Source organism: Merops nubicus, unplaced genomic scaffold, assembly GCF_000691845.1.
Source record: "Merops nubicus isolate BGI_N331 unplaced genomic scaffold, ASM69184v1 scaffold11160, whole genome shotgun sequence".
Taxonomy (NCBI): domain Eukaryota; kingdom Metazoa; phylum Chordata; class Aves; order Coraciiformes; family Meropidae; genus Merops; species Merops nubicus.
In genome coordinates, this window is record NW_008583583.1 from 61,159 (window position 1) to 81,162 (window position 20,004).

The following is a 20,004-nucleotide window of genomic DNA, read 5'->3' on the forward strand; positions in this document are numbered from 1 at the left end:
TGCAGAAATTTGTGCTGATTAGAGACCTCATCGCAACAGGTGAGGTTGGAAGAGATGAAGTATCCCTTCAGCTGAAGGACAAATGCTGTGGCAGCCTGAGATCTGTCTCTGCACAGCTTACATAGACTGTCCCTACTGACTGAGCAGATCCAGAGATCTGCTGATCATTTTGAGGCTGCAAGTTCCATATGGAATATAGTTCTTACCTGTCTTCTCTGTTGTGCATTTATTGCCACACTGAGCTGAAATTCCAATGGCAAACAAACTTTTATTATCCACTATCCACATCCCGTGGTTCAAAAAGCTCACCACTGCCTCGGACAAACCAGTTTTTCAAGTCCAGACCTGAACATATGACTAGCTATACAGTGAATCATCTGATACGATGCTTTAGTCACAATCTGACCATGGAGAGACACCTCACGAGGGGAAATGGAGGCTGTAAAAAAAGAAGAATAAGTCTCAAAGTGAGGAAAGGCTTGGAGGGAAAGGAAGATAAAAGTGTTGCAAACTCAGCCATAGTTGCTTGGGAAGTGTCAAAGGGGACATGCTTTACTCCATGTTCTTTACAGGTATACTGGCATTTTTTTCTGCCCAAATATACTTCTCCCTGTCTGGTTTCCTATGTGACACAACAGGCAAGGTCAGAACGTTGTCATAGCTCCCCTGTTGTGGTGGGTAGCTGCATGTGCTCTGTCAGAGGCTCCTACCCTGCCCTGCACCCAGGCTGTACACTGGTAATCCTCCTCCTCTAAGCTGTAAGGAGGAGCAGTAAGTGAATGGGGTTTTACAACTTCTTGACTGAGAAGAGATTTTAAGCAGTTTGTGGCACAGGCTTTGTTATTGGTAGGACATAGATGATCATCAAAACAGTTAGTGGAGAGGTGATGGGAGAACTCTCACATGCAGCCAAATAGCTGCAAAATTTCTTGTGCCATTGCTGTCATTCATAAGTCTCTGCAATTATCTGCATGACCTTCATACTTGTAGATACAACTGCAAACGTAATCTGTGCCATAGTTGTGGCTTTCCCCTTCTCCAAGACATATAAAAAAGCACTGTGTAGCCAGGAACTAAGAAATCATCATCTCACACAGAAGATTAAACCTGAAAATCTGTCACTTCATGGAAACTGCTTGTTTGCTTTTAATTTTAGATGGCATAATTTTGCTTTGGATACCATTAAATATGGATATGGAACATGTAGGAACTGTAGTTCAGATACTGAGTTTCTGTTCAGCAGCCATATTTATCATGTCAAAAAACCACTAGGAGATGTATTTAACTTTGGCTGTTTTTTATTTGCCATCTTAGAAAAGGACCATCTATCAGGTCCTAGGAAAGTTTTTGTTTGTTTGTTTTGGTGGTTATTTTGTTTGTTTGTTTTTTCCAGGGAAATCAGTAAACATATAAAATACAGGTAGATTCTTCAATGTTTAGGAAGAACTGGGATCTTACCAGAACTTGCTTATGGTTATCGTTCGATAGGCATAGTGTTTAAAAAAAAAAAGTTAAAAAAAAAATCCGGCAAGTTCTGGCAAATTTCTTCAACATGCACGGCCATAAGTATAAAATTGGAATGAAAATAGATTTGAGATCTAAATCATACCTATCTTCACCTGTTTAAATCTCCTAGACTGAAGGAGAAACTCAGCTGTGCTGGCCTTACACCTCCCGAGGATGGAGGCTGGGGAAGGGTCCAGAGGTGCTGTGGAGCTCTCTGCCCTCAGACAGGGCTGGGGTTCTCCAGCAGACCCAGGACTATATACCACTCTGGGAGTCAGTCTGTGTCATTGCTGGTGCAGACCCCTGCCTGCTCAAAACCCAGGACTGCTGTGGAGAAAAGCAGGGAGATGAAGCGACAGCACACCTCTTGTGTGTGAAAGGTCCTTGCACATAGGCCTGTTTTGAAGGGCTGACATGTGAATGCACACGCTTGCTTCCTATACAATTATTGCCTTAGCAGTTTCCCTCAGGCATCTCTGACAGAATGCCTGGGCTAAGCATCACAGACAACAGTGATACAGATCAAGCCGCCTTTAATGAGTATCTACTGTGCGTGAAGATTTATAGCTCTGTAGTTTCTGGTACAAAATGATGTTTCCACACTCGTAATAAACTTGGTTTACTGCAATTGCATGGTCTGATTGCAGATATCTCTCTTCAAATCCCATGTCATCTGTGATTGTCTTATTACCCCTCATGGCCTTTTTCATACAATTTTATATGGCCCTTTAAATTTTTCTTGTGATTCAGCTGTGGCTATGGCATCTCTCCATAAAGACACCCACATTTCTCAACTTACTTATTTTTTGAGTGCTTTCAATCTAAACCATACCACACAGTTGTTTCTCCCAATCCTTACAAAATCTGTATTTCATGAGTGCAATTATTTTTAGGAACATTCTCAGATTCAGGGTGGATATTGTGAAATAAGCTAGTCAGACAGTCGATCTCCTAGAGTTAGAAAAAAGAACATTACTCCAGGAAGGGGTCCAGAAAGTCAAAGGCAGATACAGAGCTACTCATAAAAATAGGAATGGTTTTGTCTGTCAAATTATGGTTAGTGAAAGTGAATGGATAGATTACAACATCACACCTTCATTAAAAGTTAGTTTAGAGAGCAGGTAGGAGAAGGTTTTTTTCAATGAAGTGTAGGTTTTGTGAATCCTACAAAAGCCAGGCTCCAAGTTACATCTTTTTGTCACCATCTACAGGTGTGTTACATACTAACACTTTCACATTTTTTTTCAAATACAGACAGCACAATTGAAGAATGGGAACTGACAGTGAAGACTGAAAAACGGGCTTGGGCCAAGGGGGCTTCATAAATCAGTTCACTCCGGCATGCACTTAATCTCTCACATTTAAATCCTTTGTGCTCATCTGCAAAATAAAGCTTTCTTTTTTTTTTTTTTTTATGATGAACTCTGGGGAACCTGTGTCTGATCCTCATCCCTCCAAGGGCTGCTATGCAGGGCTACTCCAGAAAATGGGCTGATAGAAAAAACACAGCAATACCTTTATTTTTCCCTCAGGATTCCTAGTTTGAAGAGCACAAAAGAAAATAAACAAGATGTAAAACAAAATTAATGAAACAGGTTTACTGCCTTGTCTTTTGGGATGGATCTAGCTCCTGCTGCTGAGAGGTATCTTGCATCTGATGCCAGAACTGTGATTGCTGTGATGAGTTTCACAACACTTTTGGAAACGTGCACAGCAAGATGTTTTTTGCACCACAGTGCTCGGGTTCCTAGAGTTCTGGTTTGGTGAGGAAGAGGAAAAGGATCTGCAGTAGACAATGAGGGGGAGAAAATATTGGTAGATTCTTTACCCCTCCTCTGCTGGGATAACACAGACCCATCTCTTTATGCTGGCTGAACACCCAGAGTGGGAGTGTGAACGTGACCAAATGAATGTGGGCAGTGATCAGCGGGCAGAGAAAAGTAGCCCCCGTTAGTTAAAATCATTAAGAAATGCCATAATTTTCACCTCTCAAAAGCAAGTCCGTAACATATTTTTATGCTCACTTCCCTTTCTGTTGAAAATATGACTTTTGCTGCATTATCTATTTACATTTGAGGCGTAGGATAATACTAATAAGATGGTGGAAAAGTCCGAATCACAGATGCAATAAGAGTCTGGAGACTTGGTGATAACACCTGGTAGTGCTTACCCCAGTGCTCTGGTTAATATTTACCTATGCTATAGGAACTACTTAAGTAGTTGTCGATGCCTTGGTTGCGATTTTTTGCTTTCAGTAGCAGAGCATGGTGTATTTGATGTGGTTTGAGAGGTTTTCTGAAGACACAGGAACAACTTTTATATCAAGGTCAAACTCATAGGAGAGCTTCTTCTGCAGTGCTTGTTTTTGTCTAAGCTTGTTGAAAATGGCGGGTGTCAGCAGCTGCATGAAGTACTCCATGTTCATCTTCAACTTCTTATTTTGGGTAAGCTGGTGTTTAAATTGTTATTAGTGATGCATGAAATGTGTTCAACATTATCCGAATGCTGTAGCTGAAAGAATTGTAAAGAAAATAGAGCATAAGTGGAACCAGAGTATGATTCTAAATCAGGGAGGGGAGAATATGTTTTGCTTTTGCCCTTCCTTTTGTCTTTTTCCTTCAAAACAGCTTTCCCTCTTCATTCAAAAGTAGACCAGCTATAAGTCTGTCTCCCTGCCCATATCATGCTCCTGATGTCAGGGGATATCACTCATTTCAGTCAGAAGATAACAGACTCTCCACTGACAATTCTTTGTTCTCTTGCTTTTATTGTCTGCTGATTGCATCCCAATGGCATAATCTTCAAGATGTAGTTGAAAAAGGAGACTGAAAATTCACTCGTATTTTTAGCCTCCTAATTGATAACCGGTTTTCATATATTTCTTTGCAGTTCTTTGCTTTACGTTCAGTATCATAATTAGTTTCTGATGGTGGACAGTAAATGCTTGTAAAATGGTATGGGCTGGCAGTACTGCCAATAGCTGTATCAAGGCAGATATGGCACAAGGCAGCAGGCAGGCTTCTGGTTGTCATTTCAACAGTATTTGTCTGTTTATCACGTCTCAGCTGGTTTGTAAGAATTTCTGATCCTGGAAACTCTGGAAAGGTTTGAGTTAAAGAACATTTCTTTCATGGTTCAACCTCACTGTCAGCTTTCCTGACAGAGATTTGTCAGGTTCACCAGAGGTTCACTGAAACCAGAAATGAAACTACTAGCCACATTATGGGCTTTGCCCCAAAGGATATTTTTTTTCAAGTGAAAAGGTGCTACCATTCAAAAGGGACCACAAACAGTAGCCCTGGAAAATTTGTGGCTAGCCAAAATGAGAAGGATTAGAAAAACAACTTGAATGATTGTGGACCTCACAAAGAAATTCCTAACAGGCCAGTGATAGTTTGAACTGCCTCCTCCCTCCTCTTCCTCCACCTCCATCAAGGCAGATTGAAGATATTTGACATCTGTGTTGAAATTTTTTCTGCAAAAAGTCCATAAATTTCTGACTTGGAATTCCTGTGCCTCAGGAAGTTTTTCCCCTTCACGTTCATGTACATTTACTGCAAGCTAAAACATACACAAATGTTTCAGACAAGCGTTAGAAAAGCTCGAGACACTTCTGGAACAGACACGTGAGTAATGCCCCATGCCTAAGCTTCCAGTGACAGCATGGGTTTCCTAGGAAAGAGCACAGGATATGGTCCTTGGGGCGTCATGAAGGCTCAGGAATCAAGCAGCTGTGGAACAAACTTCCCAAAACCTAGCTTTATGCCAAAGGTGGGAAAACCTGTACTCTGTTCTGGGGAAGAATATGATGAGAGCATTTGCTGTGCAGGTGACTGCCTAGATAGGACAGATGAGGACAGGAATGCAGCCCTAGTTACTTATTTTGAAGGAAGGAGTTTAACACTACGAAGATGGGGAAGAGTAGACATGATGCAATCATGAATGTGGGTTGATGGAGTACAATGAAGCTGGATTCTTTGATTCACATTCCTGTCACTAATTCCTGGAAATCATTAAATCCGTGTCATAAAGTACAGGGAATGGCGATTTCCTTACAGCCACTGGTTGTTCTCCCTGGTGCATAAAGTACTCAGCAAGTGAAACATTAAACTGATAGTGGGAAATGAAGGTGATATTAACCTTAACTAGATAAGAGCAACGGCTGCATATTTACCTGGCAGCCTTTCACTTTAAGCCAAATCTCTCTGGGAGTGTTCCCTTTTAGGAGACTTGGGAATGGAACGGTGCTTTTGAAGATCCTGCTTTGGAGCTGGGTGCCTATATGGAGCTTTTAATAGTCCTTAAATTAATCTTTAAGTCAGTTTTGTGCATTAAACCTGACATGCAGGTCAGATTTTTCCTCTTTGCCTTCAGAGTTTGCAAGATATCCAGTCTCACCTGCTGTCCTCATTCTGTCAGCTTCTGCTACTCCACATCATGCAAAACTGTAGAATTGCCATTTTTTTTTTTGCACTAAATATTGATGTCTGATTTTGCTTTGAGGCAACTTGATTAGTGACAGAGCAGTCTTTGATTGGTTGTTGATACTAGACTTGCAGTCCCATCTACAACCAAAGTGGCCCCTTCTAGTACTTTACACCTGAACATCTTGATCCCTCCAAGCAGCAACACAAGTTTAGCAGGTATGCTGAGCCATAGACCATATTCTCTGTAGGACCTTCCAAGCACTGTTCATTTCAGGTATCTCAAGGAGTTATTCCAGTAATTACAGGAGTAACCTTGTATAAAACTCTTCCTCGTACTCTTAAGCTGGTAGCCTAAAAAGTGTGTGCCAGTGGAGGGAATTCCCCATAGTGTTGGTATTCCCATGTCTAAGAAGTGCAGAATCTTGATATGGTGCTGGTCCAGAGTCACAGCACGGCCATCTGAGGTGATATTCATTTAACCAGCCTGTATTTCCTTATTATGGTAAGTCTGGAGGGCTTGAGAAGAGAAGGACCAATTGAATTTGAGGGACAACAGTCCTGTTCCTGGTCAGTTTATGAGGCCACAACAAGGTCACTGATTCTTGGTCAAGGGTAGAGGAAAAACTATGATAGGCATGTAGTTTTGGGAAAATGGTTGAGGACTTTTTCAAGGAAGTTCTTTTCTTTCCACTGGAAAATACTGGTTCATTAAAAGTGAAATTTCCTGAAATGAAAATTTCTTCAGCTGAAACATTATTTTAAGAAAATTTAATAATTAGAGTGGAGCATTCCAGCAAACTTGAAATGTTTGACTTGGATTCTCTGGGAACAGACCACTTTGATTTGTTACTTCAAACCTTTTCTTTGTGTCTTCTTGTCAACTTTGCATATTATGAAGATCAACAGAAACAAAACATTAAGATTTTAGTGAAATGGATCATTTTTTTATCAGCCTAAATCAACTGTATTTTTATACTTAAAATGTGTACACCTTACTAAGACTTTTTATTTATAAATCATGTTTCTTTTTTGAATGGAGGGAGTAAATATTATCACATTCTTGTCTGATTGGTAAGTTCCTGTACATTCAGCTCTGTTTATTTCTACTACTATGCTGTGATTTTATGGGAGTTCCTATGCAACAAATAAGACAGTGGGCCAAATTCTGTTTGGATTGGTAGCATTAGCTGATTCAGTGGAAATTTTCACATTAGCGAGCCCATGTTGTCTGGTGCATAGCCACATGGCTCACATAGTGCTGCTGAACAAGACCCAAATATACAGTCATATGATACCATCAGTTCCTAGGCAGATTCAGTGAGATTCAGAAGGGTTCAGTGGGGAGTTCTAGGTAAATTTGATAACATGATACAGCTGTCATCGATTGTACAATTTTCCTTTTCATGTTCAAAATGTACTTACAGGAGCTTTACTTCTAGCAGGAAAATGTGTGGTACTCATGTCTTAGTGCTGGCTCTGTTCCATATTAAATAATCTGCTAAAGTCGTTATGCTCTTTGATGCTGAATATTCTATGGAACTTTTTGGAAGAAAAGTATTTTTTAAGAAAAATTATCTAAAACATATAAAAATACCTCTTTTAATTTTAAAAGGCTTGGAATAGTCCCAGTCTTCACGGGAAGCTCATAACAAGATTTCAGGGCCATTTATCATTTGAGTATTAATAACAGACAGGAAGATAATTCTAAATCTGACTAGTCTGTGGTCCTCAGTGAGCTTTCTTTCCTACCAGTCGTCTCAGTAGGCACAATTCTTACATGTGATTAGTCTCTTAACTACCTGTGTCCCACACTTTATAAAGAAATTATGTGTAAAAATCATCACAGACAAGGTTAGGAAAAGAGTGACTGGCACATAGTGGAATGGTACCTCAATAATCAATTAAACAGGAGCACAATTAGTGACCTGGGATTCATCTGCCCTGACTTCAGCATTTTACAGCAAGACATCCCAGTCTAACTTTCACATGTACACAACAAAGTATGGTTGTTTTCTGTAAAAAAAGTAATGGAAATAATAACTGTAGGCATTTTATAGGAGTAGTAGTCTAAGGTGGCCAGATACTGTTTGCAATTGTAATGTTTATTTAGGATTTCTCCTGATACTTTCACCATAAAGAATTTGTCTCCAGATATGTCCTGAATAATTCTAGAAACAATGTGTATACAAACATCCCTTATTAAATCTCACGTGTTTCCATTATACAAGAAACAATGTTCTTTACAGACATGTTATATACATACAATAGCAATTTGAATTCCTCTCTCATCTAACAGAATTTCTGTGTGCTTCCCAACCATATGTATAAATCATCAAGGAAATGTGGAGTCTTCTGAGGTAGAAACATCAGGGATCTGGTGTATAACTGAAGATTTAACTACCCTTATGAAGTTTCCTGGATATGAATCAATATTCTATACTCCAGCAATTCATGTTTCTTTCACTTTGTCAAACAAATGATTTCAGAATTTTGGTGAACATCTGGTGCAATTTGGATGCTGTATGTTAATCTAAAATTGCTGATCCTTCTAACTATTCCTTATTTTCTCCTGCAGGTGTGTGGTTCCATTATTTTGGGAGTCTCTATATGGATTCGGGTTAGCAAAGACGCTCAGCAGGTAATGTATGCAGTCACACCAGAACCATGTGAAATGTGCAAGCTACTGCATACACATTAATTTTCCATCTTCATTTCCACAAATTTGTTATGTTTATGTTGAGGTGGTTTGTGTGGGTAAAGATTAATGCATTTTATGGTGTTTAAGATTAAACAGCAAGATTATTAAGTTACTTCAGACTTCATGACTTTCCTTTTCTGCAAAGCCAGGGAAAATACAATTTTGAGGAGCACTGGATCTTGCAGACACACAGCAGGGGCTGGATCTCTTGATGCAAAGGCCCTTTGGCCCTGTGGGCCCTGCCAACCTTTTGTCAAGTGTTCTCCCAGTGGCACTGGACTCTGACTTGCAGCCTGTTTTCTGCCATCCTTGGCAGAAGCTGATTCCACAGCTTGTAGATGCTTCTCTGAAAGGCATTGTGCAATCTTTGTGTGTTGGTGCTTTGTTATGCTAACAGGAAGAATGATGTGACTCTAAGGTCTAAGCAGTGTATTTCTTCTTGTGAATTTATTCTATGAATTACATAGAAAAGTAAATGAATTTGAAAATTCAATGTGCATATGTCTATTACCAAAAAGACTTCTGAACATAGAATTGAAAATATGGCCAGGTGTGACATGGAAGCTTTTTGGTTTTTTATCCCTCAGGTTGAGCCTTTAGTATAAATTAAGTTGCAAATCTTGAGATTACTCATCTACTGCTCTACCACAGTCCTTCAATTAAGAACAATAATTTTCAAGTCAGTGTCTTCCCATCTGGAAATAAAAAGATGGTGGAGATAAGATAGATGTATACATTTCCTGCCATTTTGCTGATGACACTGTGGCCCTAGCTAGTGTCACATGTCTCATGGTCTGGCAGTGGATGGATGCAACAGAGCTCAGTTTCTGATGACACTGTGCCATGAGGGTAAATTGGGTCATTGTGGAAAGCTCTGCCATTCCCTGCTGTGGAAGAGGAAGAATGACAACTTTCACTCCTCAATCAATATTTTGCCAGAAGCTAAAGTTGCCATCCTTGCTAGTTTACCACGTCTAGTATGATGGTTCAGATGGTACAATGGAGCTTGGAAAATCATAACCACTATTATTCTTTCTTATTTTTTGAGACATTTCCTCTTCTGAAAAGCGTACTTAAGTGTCTTCCAAACCAGTTTCCTGAAGTGACACTTAGTACTCCCCCAAAAGTGTTAATTAAGAGTAGGGACCAAAATTGAAAGCATTTTCTCACATTTTTGCCTCTAGGCAGGCAAAGTTCCCATTGAAAACCAATGTATGTTTTGCCTGAGTAATAATTGAACAGACCATAAGGATTTGGCTGAAAATGAATAGAGCTTTCTAAGAATAAATAACAGGATTTTCAGTCCAACTTGGAAGGAGTAAGAACAACACATTCTTCAAATTATACTTGTCTATATACCTTTGCAATTTCCATCAAAAGATAAATGTGAGAACTTCCAGACACTTTTGCTAATCTTGGCACCAGCCTCACTGGAAAAATATTCTTTGAACATTTTTCTCTGTTTTGGCCTTTGGCCTTAGTCAGTCCTGTGGGAACTGAATAAATTGATATTTCATAATATTGAGGTATATGAATTATTTAGTTGAAAGTCCCACACATCAAAATACAGTCCTCATCTCTGATGGTATTGGAGATCATGCCTAAATAAAAGAAAAAACAAAACAAAAACAAAAACCTGTTTTAGAAACTACTGCTACCTCTCTAGCATATCCAGCATCACTCTGAGCAGTGTTCTCTCAGGAACACCAGAGTATGTTCCTGGCCTTCTAATGACAAACAGGGATTTTGTTTCTTTAACATTTGCTTAGTGTAGGAGAGATTTCAAGATAATCAATTTTGCTACTTCTAGTAAAAAATAAAGATTAATTGACTGGAAACTAACTGAAAGCCACTTTAAAGACAAGAGACCTTCATTTACTTTCTAAAGTTGAGTTTCATCTTGTGCAGAGACAAAGACTATGAAAAGCCAGGTTCTACCAAGCTCCCCAGCAAAATGTTTAAGAAGGGGGCATGAGAGGTTTGTTTATTTACAGATCATGGTTGCTAATCAGTACATTTATTAGTTATGAAGTAATTATCTTGTTTTGGAGGACACAGATGTTTTTAGGAGGAGATTCTTGTACCTGAAAGACTTTTCCTCTCTCTTTTCAGGAGTTGGAGATAAACAGCAGCCTGTTTGCAGCTGTTGACCTGATGATAGCTGTGGGCTCCATCATTATGGTCCTTGGTTTTCTGGGGTGCTGTGGTGCCATAAAGGAAAGCCGATGCATGCTGCTGTTGGTAGGAAAGAAAAACATTTTGCTACCCTTAACAGGCCACAGCTTCATTTGATGGGTTAAGTCCTTGCAAGTAGTATCAAATGAGGATGGGAATCTTTTTGTTTAACTGAATATTTTATTATGATCACGTGCTTTCGTTGCTTACCTTCTGCTTTAGCCTCTTCTAAATTCTAGTGCAGAAAAAATGATGAATGGTCTCATCAACAAGAAGACAGTGTTCAGAGAGCATGTCACTAGCATTTTTTTCCATCTAATTGTCACCAAAGTTTCCCTCTAGAGTCCTCCCTCACTACCTTTCCCATTTAATTTCATAAATTCCTACTTGCCGGCTTTGCTGGTGGTCCTAGAATGTCCTCCTTGTCCTTCTGCCTAGCATGTCTCACCTACACACTGCTCATCATGCCACTGCTCTGGTGTGCACCTTGTTTTGATCACCATCTGAGCATACTCTGTCTCAAGCACCCCCTTTTCTCTTTGCCAAAGGAGGAACAGCCAGAGCAGCTCTGACTGAAACTTCAGTTCCTTCTGCCTACATGGTTATTCTAGTATATGAAAGCTTAACATTCACTTAGAAGAAATCATCTTGGTCAGAAGTACTGTAATTTTATCCCATCCTTTTTTTTTTTCTTTCTAGTTTTTTATTGGACTGCTTCTGATACTGATCCTTCAGGTCACAGGAGGTATTTTGGGGGCAGTGTACAGATCCCAGGTACAGTATTATTCTTCATTTTCATTGATGTCTTCCCAGAATTTTATTCCTACCCCAAAACCTAATAAAATATGTGGACTTGCAGATTGAAACATCCCTTAACAAGACTCTGATGGAGGCTGTGAATTCATTGCAAAGCTCTACAGAAGAATCTAAAGTCTTTCAAGAAAAGTTCCAGAAGTTTCAGAGAAAGGTAATTAAAAATGTAACAAGGGGCAGAGGTGGTTGTTATCTGTTCCACCTCCAGCATTTGTCTGTGCTTAATTTATGGCTACTCTGCCTTATATTTTAATTTATTTCCCTGGGGATGGCGAAGGGTCTGACTTGAATGCAAGTTGAAACACTAAACAAGGGGCTTCCGTTCTCTTGACATGACATGGGCTTTCTGTGATGATTCCTTTGTGCAATAGTATTTATAGGGGCAATGGAACAAGGACACACAACGTGCAAGTGAGACTGACAGCTAAGCTCTTTCATGAGAAGGCTGCCTACTCCTTTGTTACAACTTTCCCTTCAGAAGGGACATTGCTCCCTCACTGTATCCCATCTAGGAACTACCCAGTACTGTTAAGGCAAGATTACCCCAGGGATAAGGAAAACTTCAGGAGTGTATTTTATTTGGAACAATCTATGGCTATGAAGTCATTAAATGCCACAAGTTACTGTGTAAGAAGGGGGAAGGAAACATGAAAAAAAGGAGGTTTCTTTTCACTGTGATTATGGCTATCCTGGCTTCTCCCACCTGCAGGACCCTAAAAGGTGGACACTATGCCAACTCACTCCTGTATCACACTGAGAATACCCTTGAATCTCACTGGTATCACTGATGGGGTAGACTCCTCTTCTCTCACTAGTACCTGTGTCTATACACTGACAGTGTTAATGGGTAATGACTTTGATGTGTAGGCTTAAAGAACTTATTTTTAAAACATCCTGGTGTGACAGAAAAGGAAGCAAGAAACCATATTTGGTTTGCTTATATTACTTCCACTTCTACTTACCCATTCCACCTTCAGTCCTGTCCTCCGCCTCTGAGCCAGCTTATTTCTTCTGATATAATAAGCAGCTCCCTGGAGAAGTGATTGAAGGGTGAGCAAAATGAAAAATCCCATAATTACTGTATTAATTTTTAAGTAGACCAGGATTGCTTTATTATGTCCCACAGCCTTTGCTTTTATACAAAATCACCTGAACATTTCCAGCTGCTTTTTAAAAGAGGGAGGACCTCAAACCCAAGTCTGCACCCCTGAGCTTTAGTGGCTTGAATAAAGTGGAGCGTGAAGTGAAACTGCACCTGGTTTAGGTTTCAGAAACCCCAAATGAAGCCCTGGCCTCCTCAGTCCATTTCTATATTTAAACAGCTAACCATCATTCAAGGTGGTTATTTTTCTAGATTTCAGAGTTTTATGTGCCTGAATTTTACATTTGCAGCCTGACTTTTCAAGATGTGAAATACCCAGTGTTGTTCTGCTGTTCCACATTCCAGTTCCATTCTGGCACTGACAATTACTAGCTTTGCAGCATTCTAAAATATGTTAATGTTTTTGAGCACTGCAACTGTGGTTGTTTTTTGGGGGTTTTGGTGATTTTTTTTTTTTTTTAAACCTGTGCACTTACTTATAACTGGTGTAGAAAAGTAAAGGGTGTTTGAGACATATCAATTTGGGACAACTTCCACATGGGAAAAGATGAAAGAGAATCTCTCCTTTGTTGTTCCTCTCAGCTTCCTCACCCACTCTCCTCGAACTGCAAATCACCACTTTTCCCCTTATCCTTCCATTTCCTCTTTTCTTGTAGAACCAGTGCTGTGGTTTGCTAAATGGAGCTGAAGACTGGGGAAGAAATTTTAATAATCTTATTGGCGTCAATAAAATCTGTGAGTGTGACCTAAAGAACCCATCACCAGACCTCTGCACCACTTTTCAAGGCAGATCCGTTTATAAAACGGTAAGAAAAAAAGGAATGTTCCACTCTCCTTCCCAAAAAGAGGTTTTAATCCAAGGTTGGTTTTGGTAACTGGCATAGTCAGCAGTTCTGTATCTTTCCAAAAAGGCAAAGTTTTGCCTTCTCTTCACTAGCCAGACTTGCCCCTGTGCCACCTGCTATGAGAGGACTGTGCATACACGCAATACACATGGGATGCCTCTATTTTAGCTGTGCAGTGCAGAGACCTTAGGACCTCAGCAGTCTGCTACTATGGATGAAAACTGTTGTCTTTGGGGGCAGGGTATGGTTCTGGGTCAGAGCAGCACTTCAGCTACCCTTTGTCTCTGATTCCTCCTTCAGAAGGTTATATACACACCCAGGCTCCTTCTGGTAGTAAACATGTTGACTCAGGCTTTCAAAGAGCCAAGGGATATTGAAAAATGAATATATTAAATGTATTAAATTAAATATAAATTAAAACCTTTGGGGTTTATAGTCCTTAAATAAAACCCCCCACACTTATTTTGCAGGATCTGCTGTAGAGAAACCTTACGTGTTGCAGGCTTCATGGCAGCAATTTCCTACAACTGTACACATCTGAAAAGCTTGTGGCAGTTAACATAATAACAAGGAAAAAAATATCTGATGGCAGGCAACAAGAAAACGTAGTCAAAAATTGGTAGGTGGGCAGCAGCAATATTAATGGGTTTAAAGATTTTTCTGTCTCAATTTTGAATGAATTTCAAGATTTGTCTGTATGGAAATTTGAACTCCATGGATACAAAGAAAAATATATATAAAAAAGTGGAAAACTAGGACAAAATAACAGCATTTTTAGAATGCTGGTGGTAGAAAACTTGCCAGTCTTCACCTAGCACATGGCAGACTTTAGAAAATGTCCATTCTGGCTGTATACTTTTCTAAATGCACAGCTCCTTAGCCAGGTCCTGCCTGAACACTAATTTCCTCTCTGTGTAGTCCCACAGAACTAAATAGTGTTTTAAAGCACAGGAACAGTCTGGTTAAGTAGACGATGCCAGAACCCAATCTGGAAATAAGATGTATACAAAGAGGCTGTTTTGGCCACATTTGAATGTCTTTTTGGCCTCAGGCAAACCCTCAAAGGACACATGAGAAGCCATCAGTGAAATTACTGCAGGTGTAAGATATCACTCACATGAACACACAGATTTCATGGTGGTGTCAGACATTAGTAAAGACATTCAGCTCTTGTGATCCAGGAAAAAAAAGATTTGAAATTCAGTGCAGTTCTGAGTCAGCTTAAATGAGAGGTTTTTCAGAAGGACTAGAAGGAGAAGGCCCGTGTGTTTGTTGTGATGGAGGAAATATGGTGAAAGTATTTGGGCAGAAGGCAGTTCTAGTGTTGGAACAGTACTCTAGTTATGATGGACTTGAGCCGTATTTGCCTTTCCCTATAGTTTGCAAAAGGAGTATTGCCCGTGCCTGGAGAAGATGTAATTATCATAAGAACAGATGTATGCATTTATTAAGGAGGAGAGTAGCTCTGTATAGAACTTCATATATGATTACTCTCTTCCTCCCAGCCCCAGCCCACCAAACATTTGTCAAAATTCGTTTTTAAGCTAGGTTTTTTTATCCAAGTATTGTTAGTTGAGCCTGATTCTAATAATAAGCTTTGAAGATTCAAATCAAAAGATCAGATTATTGTGGAACAGAAGTTCTCTTTCAGATCTGGTCATGGCTGCACTGGCTCTTTCCTAGCAGCAAATTATTATCAAGTGAAAGTCAGAACAAATGCTTCTTTCCTTTTCAACCAAAAATCACGCAAACATTAGGCATTACAGCTACAGCTGTCTTTGATCAAAATGGCACACTTTTATGGTCAGCTACTAAATTAATCTTCATATTTGGGAAGACAAGGCTAGATATCTTCCTCAGAGCACGAGGTACATGCAGGTGTGTTTGTCAGCAACAAGCTAGAGTAAGTTCAAATAGAGTTTCTTTAATACACAGAGAAAGAGAAAGACAGATATTTTAGGGGATGCATTCCTGATAACCTTAGGATAATACTGCTTACCTATAAATACTATTTCTGTCTTGTTTTTCAGCCTTGTGGAGATGTGATTATCAAATACCTTAAAGACCATCTGCTCATAATTATGGGGATTGCCTTTGGACTGGCTGTTATTGAGGTAACAGTATACACCATTAAAATATTTAATAGCTGACAAGCAATATATTCTACTTAGAATTACACTGGGAATGGGATTAAAACACCTGGATTGCTCAATTAATAGACAAGGAAAAAACACCTCTCACCTTAGCTATAATCTTACTCTTATTTCCCATAAACAGTATGTGGCTGTCAAGCTGTGAACTTAGGTGGGATCAGACCACCCTGCTGCCTGTATAAGTGTATCACAGGGGATTTTTTCTGCAAATCCTTGACAGTCCTGGAGCCAGGCTGTGCCTTGACAGTGAGCCCTGTGGACAGAGGTGTGTGTGGACACACAGGAAGCTCAGTCTCAGGAAGACATGAGGCAGAATAGCCAGTCTTTTCCTTCTCTTGCTTGAAGCAAAAGTAATCTCATAAGAACATTGAGAAACTCTGGTACAAAATTAATATTCTGAGGCCTAATTTAGCCATCAAGATGGTGCATGAATATGCCTGAGCGCACACCTGTGCTACTCCAGATATTCCTGTGTGTAAAAAAAGCAGAAGGAAAAAAACCCGAAAAAGTTAGAAAAAAAAGCAGAAAGAAAGTTTCACTGTACACTGAAGAATAATATGTAAAATTTTCTCCAAAGAGAAGAGGAAAAACAGTGAGGTTATTCAGTTAGCTACTTGATGAATGATAGGCTTTGATTAGGGCAAAGTGACAAAGAAACAGGGGATTTCATCATGTTGCTTTCTTCAGTCATTTTCTTTCTTTTCACTATTCCTCTGTGGTTTCTCTCTTCCCCTGCCCCCGCCGATAGATGTTTGAGGGAAAAGCAGAAATGACGAAGATTGCTGTGCAGAGTTCAGTCTGTTATTCCAAATGAAAACTTCTTAACATCATTGGCAGAGGATTGCTCCTCGTGGTAGAAGAGTGGGCAAGAGCCCCAACTCAAAAATACATTTCCAGGAAAAATAATAGTAAGCGGGGAAGAGTTACACAGCTGCAGCACTGGGAGAGGACAGGGCACTGAATTCTTACTTGGCACAGGCTTTGTGTTATTTAAGGTGCCATTTGTGGGGGTCAGGTCTCTTGCCTATATGTAGACTTTGGGGGGAAAATAGGTGAAATACTGCAATATTAAAGGCCTTTAAAATACAATAGAAGTATACCATTGCATCCGTATCCCAAAGATAAGTTATAAGTCACTTTGCTCTAGTTACTGTAGTTACATGAGTTGTAGCCTTCAGTTCATTGGCCATCTTTCTTCCCTGTTCTCCAGTTGGCATTTTCTGTGGTGGCTGGCTCTTCCAATCATAAAAGGATTAGAAAACAACATGAATAAACAATATGAGCCTCAGCTGGTACAAATTGTCAGCTGGCAATTCAAACTTGATAAACATTTGGCCTTTCCAAAGCTATTAACATGTTAGGACTTCTCAAGTAATTGCAAATCAAACCCCCCCAGCTTAACCATCTCTCTGCTCTGGAAAACACCAAATAAAAAGAAGTGGACAAGGAAAAGTGTTCTGCCCCAGCATTCCCCCCTCTGCCCACTCCATTATGCCGCTTGTGGGCTGTCAGTGGTTTCAGCTCACCCTATGAGCGGAAATGATATGGAGAAGGGTCCAGTTTCACTTGGGTGCAAGGGAAAATGTGGACATGGTATGTCAGGGAAGCCCTGTCATCTTATTCCAGCTGTGTGTCCATCCCCTTGTCTTAGCTGTACCCCTGTGTTCTGTATGCTTTCTGCTGTCCTTCCTTCCTTAAATAAATGAAGCAACCTGGTGTTCATTGTCTTCATAAGAGTTAATTGGATACTTTCCACTTTTGTGAAACACCTTCACAGACTGGTTAATTTTAAATCCAGTAGGAAGCTTTCTGAACTTCTGATCTCTCTAGCTGTCTGTCACAGGCTGTGGAATTTTACTCAGTAATTCCCACTGCAGAAGGTGACCCTATTGAATTTTATATTTTGAGCAACAGCTTCTTTAGAGGACTCTCTTTCTATCCCAAATCTATTACTGATGAACATAAGTATTTGTCACATGATCATTTGCCACTCAGAAAGGTGGGATATATGTATAGATGTATGCCTGTATACATATGCAGGCATATGTGCACATACATGTCTTTACACGTATATTTACATAAAAGAGATGCCAGTGGAAAAGGAGAGAGATTTCAAAGGGAAACAATCCTTAGAATATACAATGAACTCAGAAAATTTCTCCAGCTTTCTTAGAAAATAAAAGATTGAAATTTTGTTCACATTTCTTGAACTTCTCAGTATTTGCTGCTCCATTGCAGCTAATGACTGCATTTTAAACCCCCAGAGTTACAGGGTTCCCCATCCACAGAAGCAATCAATCTTAAACAAATGAAAGTTTTCCATCGTGTCTGCAGTCTTACCTGTGCTACATACTGATTTCATTAAAATGGCTATATTCTAAAGTCATGTTCTTTAAGAATTACATCGGAAAAGATCTTCTGCATAGCAGATTTAGCCTGCATGTAAATCCAAGACATTTGCAAACAAAATGTTCCCACTGTGTATCGGTTGTATCCTGGGATTTCCAGGACTGCCAAGTAATACCAGAAATGTCTTTGCTTTCCAGATTCTTGGTTTGGGGTTTTCTATGAGCCTCTACTGCCAGATTCAGAGAAAATGAAACCGTGGAAGTGTCAGAATGAAGTCACCAGCCAAATCAAAACCTTTGCAGATAGAAGGGTATTTGGCTTGGCACATTCAGATAAATATATGCATGTCCCAGGCAGCTGTTCTGATGAAAATGGCAGCCCTTGTGCACACGGATGCTTCACAATTTGCAAACGACCTTCATAAGATTTAATGATGTGAACGTGAATTTTTATTTGCAATAAACTTCTTTGTTTATGTTTCTGAGGAGTTTATTTTGTCTGAAGAACAGCATTTAAGCCACGCTGAGATTCACAGTTTGCCATGCAGTGTGTCCCCGTGGGTGCTACACCACCAGTTTGTGTGGTGGCTGACCGGTCTGGGGAGTCACATGCCCCAGGCAGCTTTGCTTGTGGGGCAGGGTGTTTTCATTCCAAGTGTTGCAGGTCATTTTGACACTTGACAAGGACTAACTTTCATCCCAATAGAAAAACCGCATGTCCCTTCAGGGACGTGTAAATCAGTCTCCTGGAAGCTGAGATGGACACCCTCAGGCCCAAATGATGTTCAGATCGCAAACGAGAATTGGCTTTAGCGGCACATTAGTTTTGTAAGTATGCACCAAGGGTGAAATCCAAGCCCATGTGGAGGCAAGATGTGCACAGAAGTCAGGCGGGTGAGGCTTTACCCAGAGCAGCTGAGACGAGTGATGGGCTTCTCAGCAGCGGGTGGACAACTGAGGGCATGGCTGGCAACACGGCAGAAGCAACATAAGGCACACGTGCCTCTGGACTGACCAAGAGCTTGCAAGTGACCTGAGGCACTGACAACCCTGACTGTCCCTTCCCAGCCCAGCCCCTGGGGCTCCCCCATCACTGCCCATGGCCCAGGACCCCATGTCAGCCCTCTGGGACCATCAACCTCTGCCCCAGTGACACCACAGCAGGGACAGCCTCCAGCTACCCACAGCCCTGACCTGTTTGCCCATGTGGTCTCATCAAGCTGAGCCTATGCTTGGGCCGTCCCCATCCCCAGAGAGATGCCCGATGCCTGGGGCTGGGGTTGTCCCAGTGCCCTCCTAGCTGTCCTGCCCTGCCACCTCAGGGGAGCCCATATGATCCAGCCCCCAGGGAGCTACTGGCTCAGGCAGCTCCCTGATAGAAAGCAAATAGCATCACAGAGCAGCTTTTTTAAAGGTATGAAGAAGTCTAATGATGCCCATAAGGGTCTGTTGAGGTTTTCCATGTCATGCTGATGACCTCACTGCTGTGTGTTGGGGGCTAGCTGCTTTCACTAGTCCTGCTGGCCCTCCATCTTCATCCTTAGGAGCAACTTTAAACCTCTTCCTAAGAGAAAACTGTATACTATGGTCTTCTACTTTAAGATCCCTCAAGTGCCCACAGCTGTCTCAAAGCATACCCAGACTGCTCCCATCTTGACAGCCACAAAACTGTTGCTTATAAACACATTGAAAGTTTTGCCTGAGCAGAGACTTTTGCCTGTGCTTCATACTGACAGGATTTGGTTTAGGTGAAATTTAACTGCAGCAACAACTTTCATTTAAAATACATCCGGAGGAAAAGTTTCTGTCCTGTCCCCCACCCTTTCCCTAGCACTTAGACCATTAGGCCAAGCAGTGAGAGCTGCTTTCAGAAATTTGTGTGTCTCCCAGGAAAATCATCTAGCTACCAGACAGTTCTGGCACTTGCCCTTCCTTCT

The 20,004-nt window shown here is 40.6% G+C and overlaps 1 protein-coding gene across 1 annotated transcript; it reads left to right on the forward strand.

The window, feature by feature from the left end:
- Nucleotides 1–3,890: 3,890 nt before the first annotated feature.
- On the forward strand, nucleotides 3,891–18,319 carry TSPAN8 (tetraspanin 8). Its single transcript, XM_008941412.1, has 8 exons — nucleotides 3,891–3,950; nucleotides 8,509–8,583; nucleotides 10,753–10,872; nucleotides 11,506–11,580; nucleotides 11,666–11,773; nucleotides 13,378–13,527; nucleotides 15,597–15,680; nucleotides 18,266–18,319. Exons 1-8 carry the CDS (start codon nucleotides 3,891–3,893, stop codon nucleotides 18,317–18,319), a joined length of 726 nt encoding a protein of 241 aa, XP_008939660.1.
- The last annotated feature ends 1,685 nt before the right edge of the window (nucleotides 18,320–20,004 follow it).